At 35.0% G+C, this 16,242-nt stretch overlaps 1 protein-coding gene across 1 annotated transcript in view; it reads left to right on the top strand.

Moving 5' to 3' along the window:
• The first annotated feature begins 299 nt into the window (after positions 1–299).
• The window catches only part of LOC482172 (transmembrane protease serine 11C-like), a 48,840-nt gene continuing 32,897 nt past the window's right edge, over positions 300–16,242 (top strand). Inside the window, exons 1-3 of the mRNA XM_038556210.1 lie at positions 300–364; positions 884–1,002; positions 7,208–7,326. Of these exons, the coding sequence (XP_038412138.1) occupies positions 318–364; positions 884–1,002; positions 7,208–7,326 (285 nt within the window). The 5' untranslated portion in view covers positions 300–317. The remainder of the gene's footprint in view (positions 365–883; positions 1,003–7,207; positions 7,327–16,242) is intronic.

Raw genomic sequence — 16,242 nt, 5'->3', positions numbered from 1 at the left:
CACCTTTGCCATACACAATTTACTTTCCACAAAGCAGTCACGGAGATCCCGTAAGAAATTAGGTCAGCTCATCATAGTGTTCTGCCCAAAGCCTCCTAAAACTCACATTTCACTCAGAGAAAAAGCCAAAATTATTACAATGACCCACCAAGCCCTTTATGACCAAGGCCTTGGGACCTCTCATAATTACTCCTTTGTTACTGTTCTCATTCACTGTTTCAGTCACACTGCCCTCCTAGCATGCTCGTCTAGGCATACCTCTCCCTCCTGGCCTTTGTAGAGTTATTCCATCTGCCTGGGACATTCCAGATACCTGTATGGCCAACAACATCATGTTTCAAGTCTCTTGGATTTTACCTTCTCAGTAGGCCTAACCTGACCACTCTATTTAATATCATATTCTGCCTCTATCATCTCACATACATTCCCACATTTCTGATCTTTACCTAGCTCTATTTTTTCTATAGCACTTAAGATCTTTTTTTATATTTATTTATTAATTATATATAGATATATATTATTATTTATTAATTATATTCTTCTTTGCTATCTCCCCTCAGTAAAATGTAATCTCCATAAGGAAAGAGATCTTTGCTACTATGCCTAGTCCATAGTAGAACATCCATAAGTATTTGGTAAATGAATGAATTTTGATTTTACTATCACCATTATTATTCATAATAATAATGAATAATGAAAAATAAGCAGAAAAAATATTATATTTACTAGTCCTATATGTTGTTTTCCAAGCTCAGCAGTCCATTGAGTCTATAATTAATGTAAAATAATTGATGTTATGCTTCACATCAAGTACATATTTATTATTGCGAATGTCCTATTTCTTGCTCTTATTAACACTTGCTTTCCTCTCCTTTCTGCCTAGAGGGACAGAGTCAAACACAAAAATGAAACTCACAACATGTGGAAAGATTACCCTGGGTATCTTAATGCTGGCTGTTGTTGCAATAATCATTGGACTCATTGTTTATTTTGTCATTTATGGTAAGTACTTACTGTGCCTAACTTTCTAATCGCACAGAATTATTGCTTCTATTATTGGGAAAATTAGGAATTTTGAAAATGGGGGAAGGAAAGAAGTCAGATAAGAATATTTAGTAGAGAGAATTTCTTAAGGTTAATAACATTGACTATAAACTTCTTTAGTGACCACTGGCTTAGAGTATTCTAGACCTGAGGATTTGGTGTACTCTTTTCTTAAATTCCTGCTAAAGACTTGGGTTCTAGGAATATGTTGATGAATAAGCCACAGTCCCTATCATTGCTGAACTTGTAACTTTCTCAAGAGATTATCAGTAAGTTAACAAATAAGTATAAAAGCCCAGAATATGGGATTTTAAGCTAAAATTTTTTGTTTCAAAGCCTATAATTTTTTCTCCATCCAATATTTTCTTCTCATAAATTCTGACTAAACCTAGAAGATTTCCTACTACTGAGGGATGAAATCTAAAAGGTCAGTACAAATACAATTTTTTATATATTTTACATAAAGTACAAAAAATTATGGGATCCTCAAGATCAATCTCTCTTAAAAATAGCACATTGGCCAGATTTGCTGTGTGCTGTCCTTGTCTCTTTAACCCACTATTTTCTAATGTTTTCAAGAATGAGGGCCTTTTTATAGGAAAAAAAATTTCTACATTCTTGCAAGAGAATAATTACTTTGTTGAGTAAAGAAATAAAGACAACTATAAATTTAGTAATTCCTTTTAAATTAACTTGCATTTAATTAACTATATCTACCTATGTTTGAAAATTTGTAATACATATATGTATGAGAATCATCATTTTTTAATCTAGAATAATGAATGATGTATATATAAATATTTTTTCCTAGAATCATCTTCTACTGTCACCATTCCCCTATTCTATATAACTCATGGGTCATAAATTGGGAACCACTGCTTTAGAACATAATAGTATTTTCTGGAAAAAATATATTTAGAAAAAAAAGCTGTCTAGGTAAGCAACCATTTCAGTTTATAAGAAAAATAATTTCCATAGAGACAAATAGAGTTGTATACACTGGTGTAAAGAGGCCATATCCTCAAAAACTATTTATACTATTACACTTTGTCTTCCATACACACCCTTCCTACACATAGATTGTGTGAACATGATCATTAGGTGGATTGTAATGCCAACACCGCCAGACCCAGAGTCATAGTATGGCAAATGCCCATAAATCTTTGAATAAGTTTCTCACTCAAGATATAGACACAGAACCTACTGCCTTTCCTCCAAAGAATAAAACTGCCAGACACTGGAGAGAGGAAAAGATATTTTAAGAGTTTATCTTTGGACATAGGCATACCATAAATTTTTTAAGCTACTGCAACCTCCCCAATATGTGAACAACATATTTTCCCCCTCATATAAGCTGAGAGATGGGCTTTGAGAGAGAATCCAATTTAAGAAAAGTTCAGGAGAACCTAGAAAGAAATTGATTTTAAGTATATACTAAGTTTCCAGAGTACTAAAGCTAGATTCCAAATTCTTAACCTTTCAAGTAAGGACCTAGAGGAGTCCAAATCCAGTCAATGAAGTGGAAAAGGAGGAATAGCAGCACTTGCTGAGTAAAGAGCTTAGAAAGAGAGGAAAAAACCCTCAGCTTTACATCAAGTTCAAATTTTGACTAAAAAAGAGATCTGGGTATTTTAATATGTGAATTGAGAGCACATTTTATGGTTTATAGTGACCAGAACACTATTTGTTACTAAAGAATTTAAAAACAAAATTGCTTTATGGTTACATACAATAAAATATACTTGTTTGAAATACCAAGTTTATCTATCTACCTATTTGTGTTTGTGTGTATAATCATCACTTGCAGTTTATACTAAAGCAATATTTTATGCAGATATTAAGTGGGCCTAGAAGAAACTATCCATATGAAAATTCATATGAGTTTTAATATATTTAAGATCTTGCTCCTAGAATTACTTATATTTATTTCCCAGAAATTGTAAACTTTAGCAACTTATAAGAATTTCTAAAAAGAAAAAAATCGGGCAGCCCCGGTGGCTCAGCGGTCTAGCGCCGCCTTCAGCCTAGGGTATGATCCTGGAGACCTGGGATCGAGTCCCACGTCAGGCTCTCTGCATGGAGCTTGCTTCTCCCTCTGCCTGTGTCTCTGCCTCTCTCTCTCTCTCTGTGTCTCTCCTGAATAAATAAAATCTTAAAAAAAAAATAAAAAGGAAAAAAGCCCAAATTAAGTACTTCTGCCTCAGAATAAGCAAGTTTTATTAATACTCCAAGTTTTCTCAAGTCATAGTAAACCTTTGGGAACAAGATTAGAACCTCCTGAGACTATGTAAAGTATTTGATAGGGCTTATCTTTTTAACATTCATTGGTTGGGCTGCCTGGGTGGCTCAGTGGTTGAGCATCTGCTTTTTGCTCAGGCCGTGATCTGTGGGGTCCTGGGATCTCAAGTTCAGCATCAGGCTCCCCTCAGGGAGCTGCTTCTCCCTCTGCCTCTCTCTCTGTGTACCTCTCATGAGTAAATGAATGAATGAATGAATGAATACATAAATGAATAAATATCATTTTTTCACCTTAAGACTACATACCTGATGCCACAATATCTTGTATAAAATAAAACATCACATGAATCAGAAAGGTCCTTTTAAGAAATCTACATATTTGTCATTAAATAAACAAAATCTCAATCTGATGAACCAAATATTTTATGTTTTATCCAGATGCTTTGGCATCATACAGAGGCAGTCTTATGATAATCTTCCTTTGAATGAAGCTTTCAGTACCATTTGAAGATTTTCTAGTTTGCTACACCAGACTCTAAACCTGAAAGCAGTGAGCCATCCTCTCAATAATTACCCTGTCACATAAACTAGTGGTTGATTAAATAAAGACAGCTAGAAAAACTAAAACACCATACATTCATTCCAGAATACCTACATTTTTATGCTTCACATGACTCTATATAATGATAATGTTGTGTTTTCTATTTGGTAAACTTTTTAAGAGGTGGGTAAATAGGTATTAAATAGGTATAAAATAGATTGATAGGAAGGAAGGAATAGAGAGAGAAGGAAGGAAGGAAGGAGAAGAGGAAGAGGAAAGGAAGAAGAAAGAAGAAGAAGAAACAACCTCCCTCCCTACCTCCCTCCCCCCTCCTCCCTCCCTACTCCTCCTTCCTCCTTCCCCTCCTCCCTCCCTCCCTCCCTCCCCCTCCCCTCTCCCTCCCCCCTCCCTCCCTCCCTCCTCCCTCCCTCCCTCCCTCCCTCCTCCCTCCCCCTCCTCCCTCCCCTCCCTCCTCCCTCTCCCTCCCTCCCTCCCCTCCCTCCCTCCCTCCCCTCCCTCCCTCCCTCCCTCCCCCTCCTCAAAACACGACCCACCAACACGAAGAGTATCTGAAACTACCCAGATTCAGTTCAACAAGCATTCACTGGGTGACTACTATGTATTTAATGACAGATAGTAGGCCAGGTGCCATAATGGAGGAATAGCAGTAATGGAAGACAGTTTCTAGAGCTCACCTACTCTTTGTGCTAAAAGTGCTCAGCATCTACAGTACGATCATCACACTTTTCCTGTAAAGGGCCAAAAAGTAAATATTTTTCCTCTTGCTGGGCCATTATAGGCTCTATTTCAATTACTCAAATCTGTTATGAAAAAACTACAAAAAAAGTAGTTGAAACAAATTTGTTACACAGGAACACCCGAGGTATGGAAGTAAATGTCTGCTCATTCTAAAACCATGGCTTTGCCAGAAGAAAAGTAGACAACCCCTGACCCAGAAAACATTTATCTGAGAACCTTCCATTTCTGCCCTTTTTTCTTCCTTCTCTAAGTTTCTTCCTCAGGTGAAATTATGTAGAGAAATCACATCTACATCTTGAGAATATTCCTTTAAGGCTTTGGCACAGACCCGCAACCTGCTACCACCCCAGCCACAGACAGAAGGGTCTTGAAATGCAAGAAAATCCACGCGTCTGTGTCCTTTGTCTCAAGAGAGATTCAGAAACAATAAGTGCCTGCAGTGAGGCCAGACTTTGAGTCTCCTTCCTTGTCTTCAAGGTCCTTTCTTCGTTTGCCTTTCTCTCTCGTTTTGCTTTTGCTTGTTTGTTTTCTTTCCTAAATGGTACATATGAGTGAAATCACACAGCATTTGTTTACCTCTGATTTATTTCACTCAGCATAATGCTCTCTAGCTCCATCCATGTCAGTGCAAAAGGCAAGTTTTCATTCTTTTTTTTTTTTATGGCTGAACAATACCCCATTGTATGTATATACCACATCTTCTTCATCCATGCATCAATCAATGGACCATTATACATTCTGTTTATGGAATAACAGAGTTAGACAATGGCTTTCCTCTTTACTGTTCAAAATTCATTAAGTATTCTAAGAAGTTAATATAACCCAACACTGCCTCAATGTCCTAGATTCTCAACCCTGAATATTCTAATAGAAAAATAAGTTATGAAATATTTAAGAATAAAAATATATAACAACAAAAATACTATATTCCTTTGGAATTTTCTTTTTCCAGTTTTATTGAGACATAATTGACACATAACATTGTGTAAGCTGAAGGTGTACAATGAACTAACTTGATACACTTACATAACAAAATACATATATTATATAACATATATATGTATTATATAGCACCATACACATAACATTGTTTCACATGTTTCATTGTTAGTGTATAGAACAACTGTTTGTTGCGTGTTGATTTTGTGTCCTCAATTTTACTGAACTTGATTAGTTCTAACAATTTTTTGCTGGAATCTATAGGATTTTCTTTATATAAGATCACACTGACAATTTTACTTCTTCCTTTCAAATTTGGATGCCTTTTATTTCTTTCTCTTGCTTGATTGCTCTGGCTGTGATGAGAGTGGGCATCTTTGTCTTATTACTGACCTTAGAAGAAAAGCTTTTAATCTTTCACCATTAGGTATGATGTTGGCTATGATTTGGCATATATGGCTTTTATCATGTTGAGATATGTTTCTTCTAGACCCTGTGTGTTGAACGTTTTTATGACATGAAATAACGTTGTATTTTTCAAATGCTTTTTCTGTATCCATCGGAGTATCATGATTTTTATTTTTCTTCTATTAATGTGGTATATCACATTTATTGATTTGTGTATATTGAACTATCCTAGCATCCCAAGGATAAATCCCATTTGATCATGGTGTATGATCTTTTCAATGTATTCTTAAATTCAGTTTGCTAGTATTTTGTTGAGGATTTTTGCACCCATATTCATCAGGGATATTGATCTATAGTCTTCTTTTTATGTAGTGTCCTTACCTGACTTTGGTATCAGAGTAATGTTGACTCCACAAAATGAGTTTGAAAGTATTCCCTCTTCCTCCTCCTCCTCCTCCTCCTCCTCCTCCTCCTCCTCCTCCTCCTCCCCTCCTTCTCTCCTTCCCCTTCCCCCCTCCTCCTCATCATCATTCTTCTTCTTCTTCTTCTTCTTCTTCTTCTTCTTCTTCTTCTTCTTCTTCTTCTTCTTCTTATTGCTTGAAAGAGTTTGAGCTTGCTCACACTCTGGCTCTCTTTCCCCCTCTCTCCTCTCATCATGTTCTCTAATCTCTAGATGGAAAGGTACAACAGGATCTGAGAAAAATTGCAAGAAAAACTCAATTTCTACTATATTTGATGTATTAAAATAGAAGAGTTCAGCTTAACACTCAACTTTTTCCTTTGCTTTACATTAGTACATTTTTAAGTTTCTCTTTTTATTCTATTTACTTAATTTGCAGTACTCACAAGTCATGCTTCATTATACTTTCTCTTTTATTCATTTTCACTTCCTAGGTGTTTCATAAATGATAAAACCTAGGACCCTAAAAAAAAAAAAAAAACTAGGACCCTACTGATTTTCCTAAATGTAACTGTAATGATCCCAAAACCTAAGATAATTATCTATACTTTAATATCTGTCTTCAGATGGCTCAAATTTGAAATCTGGCACATTCAAATTTTACATTAAAAATTCCAAATACACCTTCAGGTGGGGTTGTAATTTAATAAACATTGCTCTGTCAAAGTTAGTTTAACAATCACTAGGAATAAAGACTATTGAAATGTTGAGTTATCTGCAATTTCATTAGAATTTTATATTTCACATGATCCTCTTAAGAATGAAAATAGTTACAAAATGAATGAACTGATAACTGTTTTTTTTTCTCTCCTTTCCAGAGAAGACGCCTTTCTACCACCACATCAGCTTTAAAGTCAATAACATTGACTATGACAGCAAATTTGAAAAACCGTATTCACAAGAATATATGGATCTAAACAAAAAGGTAGTGTCTTTGGTAAGTTGACATTTTTTTCTGTGCATAGCCCTTTTAAATGTTATGTTTCTAGAAGTGCCAGAAACCCAACAATCACCTTTCAAGTTCTCGATTAAGATAGTCAGCACTTTCAGAAAGTTAGTTAGAAAACACAACCAGGAAAAAAAAAATGCAAGAGGGACATATTTAGAGAACACCTAAGAAATGCCTGACACATGACAGACATGAATATTTCTAATGCATTAATAAATTAAATAAATAAAATATATCCTACCTCCAAGATACCTGATGAAAGTCATGCAGTTTCTGTTCCTAAACTAAGGAGTCCTTCAAGGAAGAAGAATGTCCAATGTAGAAAAGGACATATAGCCCAAAATAAAGATCTTTATCAAGTTTTAAATGTCTACTTAAGAGTGTGCTTTAAGTTAACCTTTAGCAAACTAAAAACCTAATGAAAAGTCTTGACTGCCCCTTAGACATAATCTTCCTTTATTGTAGATATACTCTAATTAGCTCAAGTAACTTTACCAACCAAACTAAATCCTGCTGAGAGCAGTGGTGGCATCATCCACCTTCCATTTCCTTGAGCAGATTCCTAACAAGACAACTTCAGATCCAGGTCAATCGGATTAAAGCTTATAGTCTTTCCATCATATCCCTCTACCTCCAAGTTTATAATAAATTCAGTCTTTAAAAATCTTGGTATGCTTTTACCATTATACTAAAAGTAGCATATAGAAAATGGAGGAAGACAATCCCCACCTTTAGTTTAGCTTTATGATAAAAAGGAAATGACAGGGAAGCTAGAGAACACAATGGTTAAGAACAGGCCTTGGACCCAGAGTCCTTGTTCAATTCTAAGTTTAGCCATTTACCAGCTATATAACCTTAAGCTATATATATGTATCTATATCATAGGATTGTTGTAAGCATCACATAAGATGAAATATGTCATAATCTTAGCAAAAGTCCTGTTATTCTGTAATCCCTTAAAATATAATAGCCTAAAAATATCTAAAACAAGAGCATCATTAACATTCTTAATAAATCATAAACATAATAGTTAATATAGAACTTCAAAATAATTCCAAATATACCCAAACTAAGAAAATCATCTTTTCATCTATAAATTTAGATCAACTCATTCAAATGAATTAACCAATGTTTACCTCAAAATTAATATTCTAAAATGATTGGTTTTATCAATTATCATATCGTGTTGGTCAATTAGCACCAATCCTGACACCTAGTTGCAGGCTCCTTTAGCAGTCCTCATTCCCAGCTTCAACACAACTATATTAAAACAGCTACCAGATAATTCTCATACTTTTTCCTCTACATGTGTTAAAGTCCTGCTTTTACATGCCTGTTTTCACTTATGATGCTCTGTGTGTTATGATTATCACCATGTCCACAGCACTCATAAGTACAAGTATTTATAAGTACTCCTTTGGTATACGATCACCAAATGGAGTTGTGAATCATTCATGAAACTTACCTATTAATCATTATTATAATACACTGTTCTTCTTCTGGTTTCCATTAAATAATTCTTATGATGACTGACTCTAAAAAGAAGAAATAAATTGGATAAAGAAAGATGCTGCTTTCCTATGAATGGCAGTTTTTTAACTACAGAGGTTAGGCCTTCATAGGGAACATTTTCATATTTTAGACATGTGGTTTTCCAGTGGGCAACTCAAGAAGAAATCTCTATGCCATTTCTTATTTTTCGTAGATCTTCAGCAGATATGATGCCCAATTACAGTGAATAGAAATTCTAAAAATTCAAGTGAAATGAGACCTTAACAATAATTAGCTTTATTAATGATCAGTACTGCCCTAAGTACTTTGTATGTTATTTTTTTTTAATCCTTACAATATTCCCATTTTCCATGGGAGGAGACAGAGGTCCTAAAAGGTTAACTTACTCAGGGTCACACTGAAAGTTTGCTTCCACCTTCTTTATGATTTTTCTGTCCTATGCAAAAGACCATGCAAATGTAAAATCTTGAGCGCATTTCGGATTACATCAATTTCACATGGCCAGTCAAATATTGAAAAATGTTTAAACAAACTCTATGTGGTTTTCACATATAATGCATTGGATTATAGATGACCAAAATTATATCTGATATGGATAGGGTACTAAAATTACCCATACCAAACAGGCCAGTCAAGCTCATATATCAAACCACTTATCACAGTGTCCAAGAGCAGGAGGCATCTTTGGTCACTACATAACCAGGTCATCTGTCGAATAAATTTTCCACTGAGTTAACCTGATCCTGATATAGGCATATACACCTTTATGCATATTCTTTCTTTGGGGCAGCCTTTCAAATGACAGGTTATCTATAGAATTAATCAGGATTAGAAAAATATAATTTTTAAAGGTAATAAAATGAAGGATAACATTAAGGACTCCAGTTCCATCCAATATAGGTTAACAATATTTTAGCTTGAGTAAAAATTGTCAGTGTTCATGCAATTTTATGCCCCTGAAAACATATCAGAAAACCAAAATACCAGCAATGGTCCTAAATTCCATATTACCATACTCTCTAAGCTATTTTTAAAACAAAATAATATCTAATGTATTAAATGATTGTACACTAAGTCTTTAGCCATGAAGAAATTAAGAAGATGCAAGGTTTATAAAAAAAAATGTAACCAACATTACAGAGCTATTATTCATATTTCAAATGATATAAATATAACTAACAAAATTACTGTTGTACTAGTTTTCTTTCTACAGTTGAGAAACAAGAATAGAAGAATGAAATACTGGATATTCGGGATGTCTGTAGTCATAGGGGGAGGGTGGTTACTGTTAAAAGGCAGAAAGAACCATAGATCCAACTTTCACTGCACATCTGAGAGCACCTATCTAGCAAACGTACTATCTCTTTGGCATCCATTTTTGGTGTATCTGTCCTGTGGAAGTAGTATTTTCCCGCCATTATAACAACACATCATCTTATAATCCTTTGTTATACATTTAACAGTATAATTTAATAATATAACAATACCACCAATAAAACATTTTCCTATATATTTGTGAACCAATTTGAAAGACAGAATTTTAAATATGTGGATGATTTGTATAAATATTAATTAAAAATGAATGTTAAACAATGCTAAACTGTTACTATACTAAAATTAGATAAATCAGAACTGGAACTGGAAATTTTTAGAAAAGCGCCTCCAATTGCTTTCTAGAAATATTTTCTTCTTTTTGTGACATAGTTATTTTTGTTGATATTCAGAAAATCTACGTTAGTCTGAAAGTTTTCATAGACAGTTCCTTATACACAATTTTATAAAACTTATTTGTTTTCCTCAGCAGTATCTCATCGAAATCCCTCCAAGTCAATATAAAGGTATAATCTATTCTTGTCAATGAATGCATACTATTTTTTGGTGTAGATGTAGCATAATATACTTCACCCTCCCCCTACTTACAGGCATTTATTTTGTTTCTAGGTTTTGACTAATATAACCAACATTGCAAAACAAATCCTCTTACATGCAACCGTATACTTACACATATTTGATAGGTGTATAGACTAAGATTTCTTCATCAAATGACTATTTTAAGAAATGTTGCCAGATTGTTTTCTAAAAGTTGAAATAATTCACACATCTACCAGTCATGTATTTGCTTACTCTTCACATCTACACCAGCAATAGGTGCAAAAAATACAGTTTTTACTTTGTACTAATCTGATAAATGTATATCATTGTTACTTTATTTTGCATTTCACTGACCAGTAGTGAGATTGAAGGTCTATTTCTCTGCATGGTGGCCATTTGGACTTTCTCATGTGTGAATTTCCCATTCACATCCTTTGCCTCATTATTCCAGTAGTCTTATCCTTGCCAATTTGTAAAAATCTCTGTAAATTACAGATGTTAATATTTCTATTTGAATGAAAATATCTTTCCAAATGTGCTTTTTACATGTGACTATTTAGATGGTCTTATGTCTACTTTATTATTTTTTTCATTTCAAACAATAAGCTTCATTTTTGCAAATATATTCTCCCATTCTGTAGGTTGTCTTTTAGTTTTGTTGACTGTTTCTTTTGCTGTGCATAAGCTTTTTATTTTGATTAAGTCCTAATAATTCATTTTTGCTTTTGTTTCTCTTGCCTTCATGGATGTATCTTGCAAGAAGTTGCTGTGGCCAAGTTCAAAAAGGGTGTTGCTGGTATTCTCCTCTAGGATTTTGATGGATTCTTGTCTCACATTTAGATCTTTCATCCATTTTGAGTTTATCTTTATGTATGGTGTAAGAGAATGGTCTAGTTTCATTCTTCTGCATGTGGATGTCCAATTTTCCCAGCACCATGTATTGAAGAGATTGTCTTTTTCCAGTGGATAGTCTTTCCTGCTTTGTCGAATATTAGTTGACCATAAAGTTGAGGGTCCATTTCTGAATTCTCTATTCTGTTCCACTGAACTATGTGTCTGTTTTTGTGCCAGTACCACACTGTCTTGATGTCCACAGCTTTGTAGTACAACCTGAAATCTGGCATTGTGATGCCCCCAGCTCTGGTTTTCTTTTTTAATATTCCCCTGGCTATTTGGGGTCTTTTCTGATTCCACACAAATTTTTTTTATAAATTTATTTTTTATTGGTACTCAACACAAATCTTAAGATGATTTATTCCAACTCTCTGAAGAAAGTCCATGGTATTTTGATAGGGATTGCATTGAACGTGTACATTGCCCTGGATAGCATAGACATTTTCACAATATTAATTCTTCCAATCCATGAGCATGGAATATTTTTCCATCTCTTTGTGTTTTCCTCAATTTCTTTCAGAAGTGGTCTGTAGTTTTTAGGGTAGAGATCTTTTACCTCTTTGGTTAGGTTTATTCCTAGGTATCTTATGCTTTTGGGTGCAATTGTAAATGGGATTGACTCCTTAATTTCTCTTTCTTCAGTCTCAGTGTATAGAAATGCCACTGATTTCTGGGCATTGATTTTGTATCCTGGCACACTGTCGAATTGCTGTATGAGTTCTAGCAATCTTGGGGTGGAGGCTTTTAGGTTTTCTATGTACAGTATCATGTCATCCGCAAAGCGGAAGAGTTTGACTTCTTCTTTTACAATTTGAATGCCATTTATTTCTTTTTGTCACCTAATTGCTGAGGCTAGGACTTCTAGAACTATGTTGAATAGCAGTGGTGAGAGTGGACATCCCTGTCATGTTCATGATCATAGGGGAAAAGCTCCCAGTGTTTCCCCATTGAGAATGATATTTGCTGTGGGCTTTTCGTAGATGGCTTTTAAGATGCTGAGGAATGTTCCCTCTATCCCTGTACTCTGAAGAGTTTTGATCAGGAATGGATGCTGTATTTTGTCAAATGCTTTCTTTGCATCTATTGAGAGGATCATATCAGATAAAGGGCTAGTATCCAAGATCTATAAGGAACTTATTAAACTCAACAGCAAAGAAACAAACAATCCAATCATGAAATGGGCAAAAGACATGAACAGAAATTTCACAGAGGAAGACATTGGCATGGCCAACAAGCACATGAGAAAATGTTCCATATCACTTGCCATCAAGGAAATACAAGTCAAAACCACATTGAGATACCACCTCACACCAGTGAGAATGGTGAAAGTTAACAAGACAGGAAACAATAAAGGAGAGGATGTGGAGAAAGGGGAACCCTCTTGCACTGTTGGTGGGAATGTGAACTGATACAGCCAGTTCTGGAAATGGCTGTGTGGAAAACTCTGGAAAACTGTGTGGAGGTTCCTCAAAGAGTTAAAAAATAGATCTGCCCTACGACCCAGCAATTGCACTGCTGGGGATTTACCCCAAAGATACAGATCCAGTGAAATGCCAGAACACCTGTACCCTGATGTTTATAGCAGCAATGTCCACAGTAGCCAAACTGTGGAAGGAGCCTCGGTGTCCATCAAAAGATGAATGGATAAAGAAGATGTGGTCTATGTTTACAATGGAATATTCCTCAGCCATTAGAAATGACAAATACCCTCCATCTGTTTCAACATGAAGGGAACTGGAAGGTATTATGCTGAGTGAAATAAGTCAATTGGAAAAGGACAAACATTATATGGTCTCATTCATTTGGGGAATATAAAAATTAGTGAAAGGGAATAAAGGGAAAGGAGAGAAAATGAGTGGAAATATCAGTGAGTGTGACAAAACATAAGAGACACCTACCTCTGGGAAATGAACAAGGGGTAGTGGAAAGGGAGGTGGGCGGAGGATTGGGGGGACTGGGTGATGGGCACTGAGGGGGGCACTTGGCAGGATGAGCACTGGGTGTTATGCTAAATGCTGGCAAATTGAACTCCAGTAAAAAAAAATAAAAAAATAAGCTTCATTTTTTAATGAAATTATAGTCCTACTATAATATAATAATTATATAATTATTATAGTCTTACTATAATTAATTACTCAGTATAAATATTGTATACGGAGTTTTTTAAAACTTTTTTTTCAAATTTTCGTTTAAATTCTAGTTAGTTAACATATAGTGTAATATTGGTTTGAGGAGTAGAATTTAGTGATTCATCACTAACGTATAACAACCAGTGCTCAAAACAAGTGCCCTCCTTAATACTGATCATACGTTTAAGCCATCCTTCCACCCACCTCTTCTCCATCAATCCTCAGGTTTTTTCTCTATAGTTAAGAGTCTCTGATGGTTTGCTTCTCTCTTTTTTCCTCCTTCTCTATCTTCATCTATTTTGTTTCTTAAATTCACATGAGTGAAATCATACCGTATTTGTCTTTCTCTGACTAACATAGTAGTATAATGCACTGTAGCTCCATCCATGTTGTTGCAAATAGCAAGATTTTATTCTTTTGGTGGCTGAGTAATATTGTACAGTATATATATACCACATCTTCTTTATCCATTTATCAATTGATGGACACTTGGGCTCTTTCCACAATTTGGCTATTGTTGATAATACTACTATCAACATCAGGGTGCAGGTGCCCCTTCGAATCAGTATTTTTGATTTTCTAAATTTTCTGTTTTGATTGACATGGCTTCATAGCTTCTTGGCCTTTTGGCTAAGACCAAATGATTGAAATGGTTTGCACAGTTCATAAAAGAAGTGTATTCCATTTCCTAGGAAGTTTTTGCACCCCACTTTTAAGTCTTTATCCATATTGAAGTAGTTTAGGTTAAGGTAGGAGCCTAAATTTATTTTCTTTCTGGCATAGGTAGCCAGTTGACCTGATACCACTTATTAAATAATCCAGCCTATCCCAATAATTAAAATGCCATCCTTGTTATATAACATAAATGTTATACTCTAGGATATACTTTTGGATTCCATTACTGGGTTTCAATTAATGGGATAGTATTTCCTTCCCACAGTTTCATCTCCAACAATCTTTCATTGCTTTATTTACAAGTATGATCCTTTTAAATAACAGAATCCGGGATGCCTGAGTGGCTCAGTGGTTGAGCATCTGCCTTCGGTTCAGGTCGTGATCCAGGGGTCCTGGTATCAAGTCCTGCATCAGATTCCCCACAGGGAACCTGTTTCTGCCTGTGTTTCTGTGTCTCTTATGAATAAATGAATAAAATCTTTATAAAAAATAACTAAATAAATAAATAAATAACAGATACCGAGGTTTTGTTTTCAAATGCAGCCTGATAGATTCTTTAATGACAAAATTTTACCTATTCCCATCAATTGTAACAAGTAGGATACTTGATTTTATTTCTGCAGTTTCCTTTAAGTAAATAATTTATTTTACGTTTTCGCTCTTTTCCTTATTTGTGGCTGGTTTAAATTGTTTTTCATTGTATTTTTTCTTCTTGGAAATTTCAACATACTTAGTTAATAGTTATTTTTTCTGGAACTCAAAATTGGATGCATTTATTTTTCCACTAGTTTTACAGAAATTATTAGCCCCATCAAATGTTAGTTATTTCTCTTACCTAAGCCCTAACCTTAGAAGAGGCTTTTAATGACTGTCACTTCTGTTCTCTCCTCTCTTCTCATTCTTTACTCTTGAAAAGGCTTTTTAACACTTTTATTTCCTCTTTCCTCCCCCACTCCTATTTCTAGTGATTAGGTTTTGCTGAGATAGTATCTGATGCTCTAAACTCTTACTAGGATGTTTCTTAAAGTAGGTTGCTTCCACTGCAAGCATTGAAATTATATATTCATTGCATTGAACACACCCCCTCCTCAGGTTTCATTGTTCACCACTATTTCCTCTCTGCATTTTTTCCTCTATTGAGATTTGAATTCTGATTTTTATCTTGCTTTAGAGTTCTTAATCCTGTATTTTTCTCAGTGGGGATATGTGAATAATGATTTTTAATTCAGAACCATTTTCTCTCACTGTTTATTATTTTTCCCCTATCTCTTTTTTCTCTTCTCAAACTTCGATATATTCAATGATATTAAGGGTTTATTTAATTCTTAGGATGCCGGTAGTAATAAAATAAAGCCTGTTTAGCCATTTAATGATAACTGGTGAAGCTGAATGATGGGCTCATGGGGTTCACCATACTCTTTCTTTTGCCATTGTGTATATTTGGAGTTCTCCACAACGAAAAATTAAAAGTTAAAAAAAGCAAATGGTGGGTATTTGTCATTTCTAATAGCTGAGTAATATTCCATTGTATACATAGACCACAGCTTCTTTATCCATTCATCTTTCGTTGGACATCGAGGCTCCTTCCACAGTTTGGCTATCGTGGCCATTGCTGCTAGAAACATCGGGGTGCAGGTGTCCCGGCGTTTCACTGCATCTGTATCTTTGGGGTAAATTCCCAATAGTGCAATTGCTGGGTCATAGGGCAGGTCTATTTTTAACTCTTTGAGGAACCTCCACACAGTTTTCCAGAGTGGCTGCACCAGTTCACATTCCCACCAACAGTGTAAGAGGGTTCCCTTTTCTCCGCATCCTCTCCAAC

Source organism: Canis lupus, chromosome 13, assembly GCF_011100685.1.
Source record: "Canis lupus familiaris isolate Mischka breed German Shepherd chromosome 13, alternate assembly UU_Cfam_GSD_1.0, whole genome shotgun sequence".
Classification (NCBI taxonomy): domain Eukaryota; kingdom Metazoa; phylum Chordata; class Mammalia; order Carnivora; family Canidae; genus Canis; species Canis lupus.
Note: the sequence above shows the minus strand (reverse complement) of the source record. Positions and strands in the feature narration are given on the sequence as shown.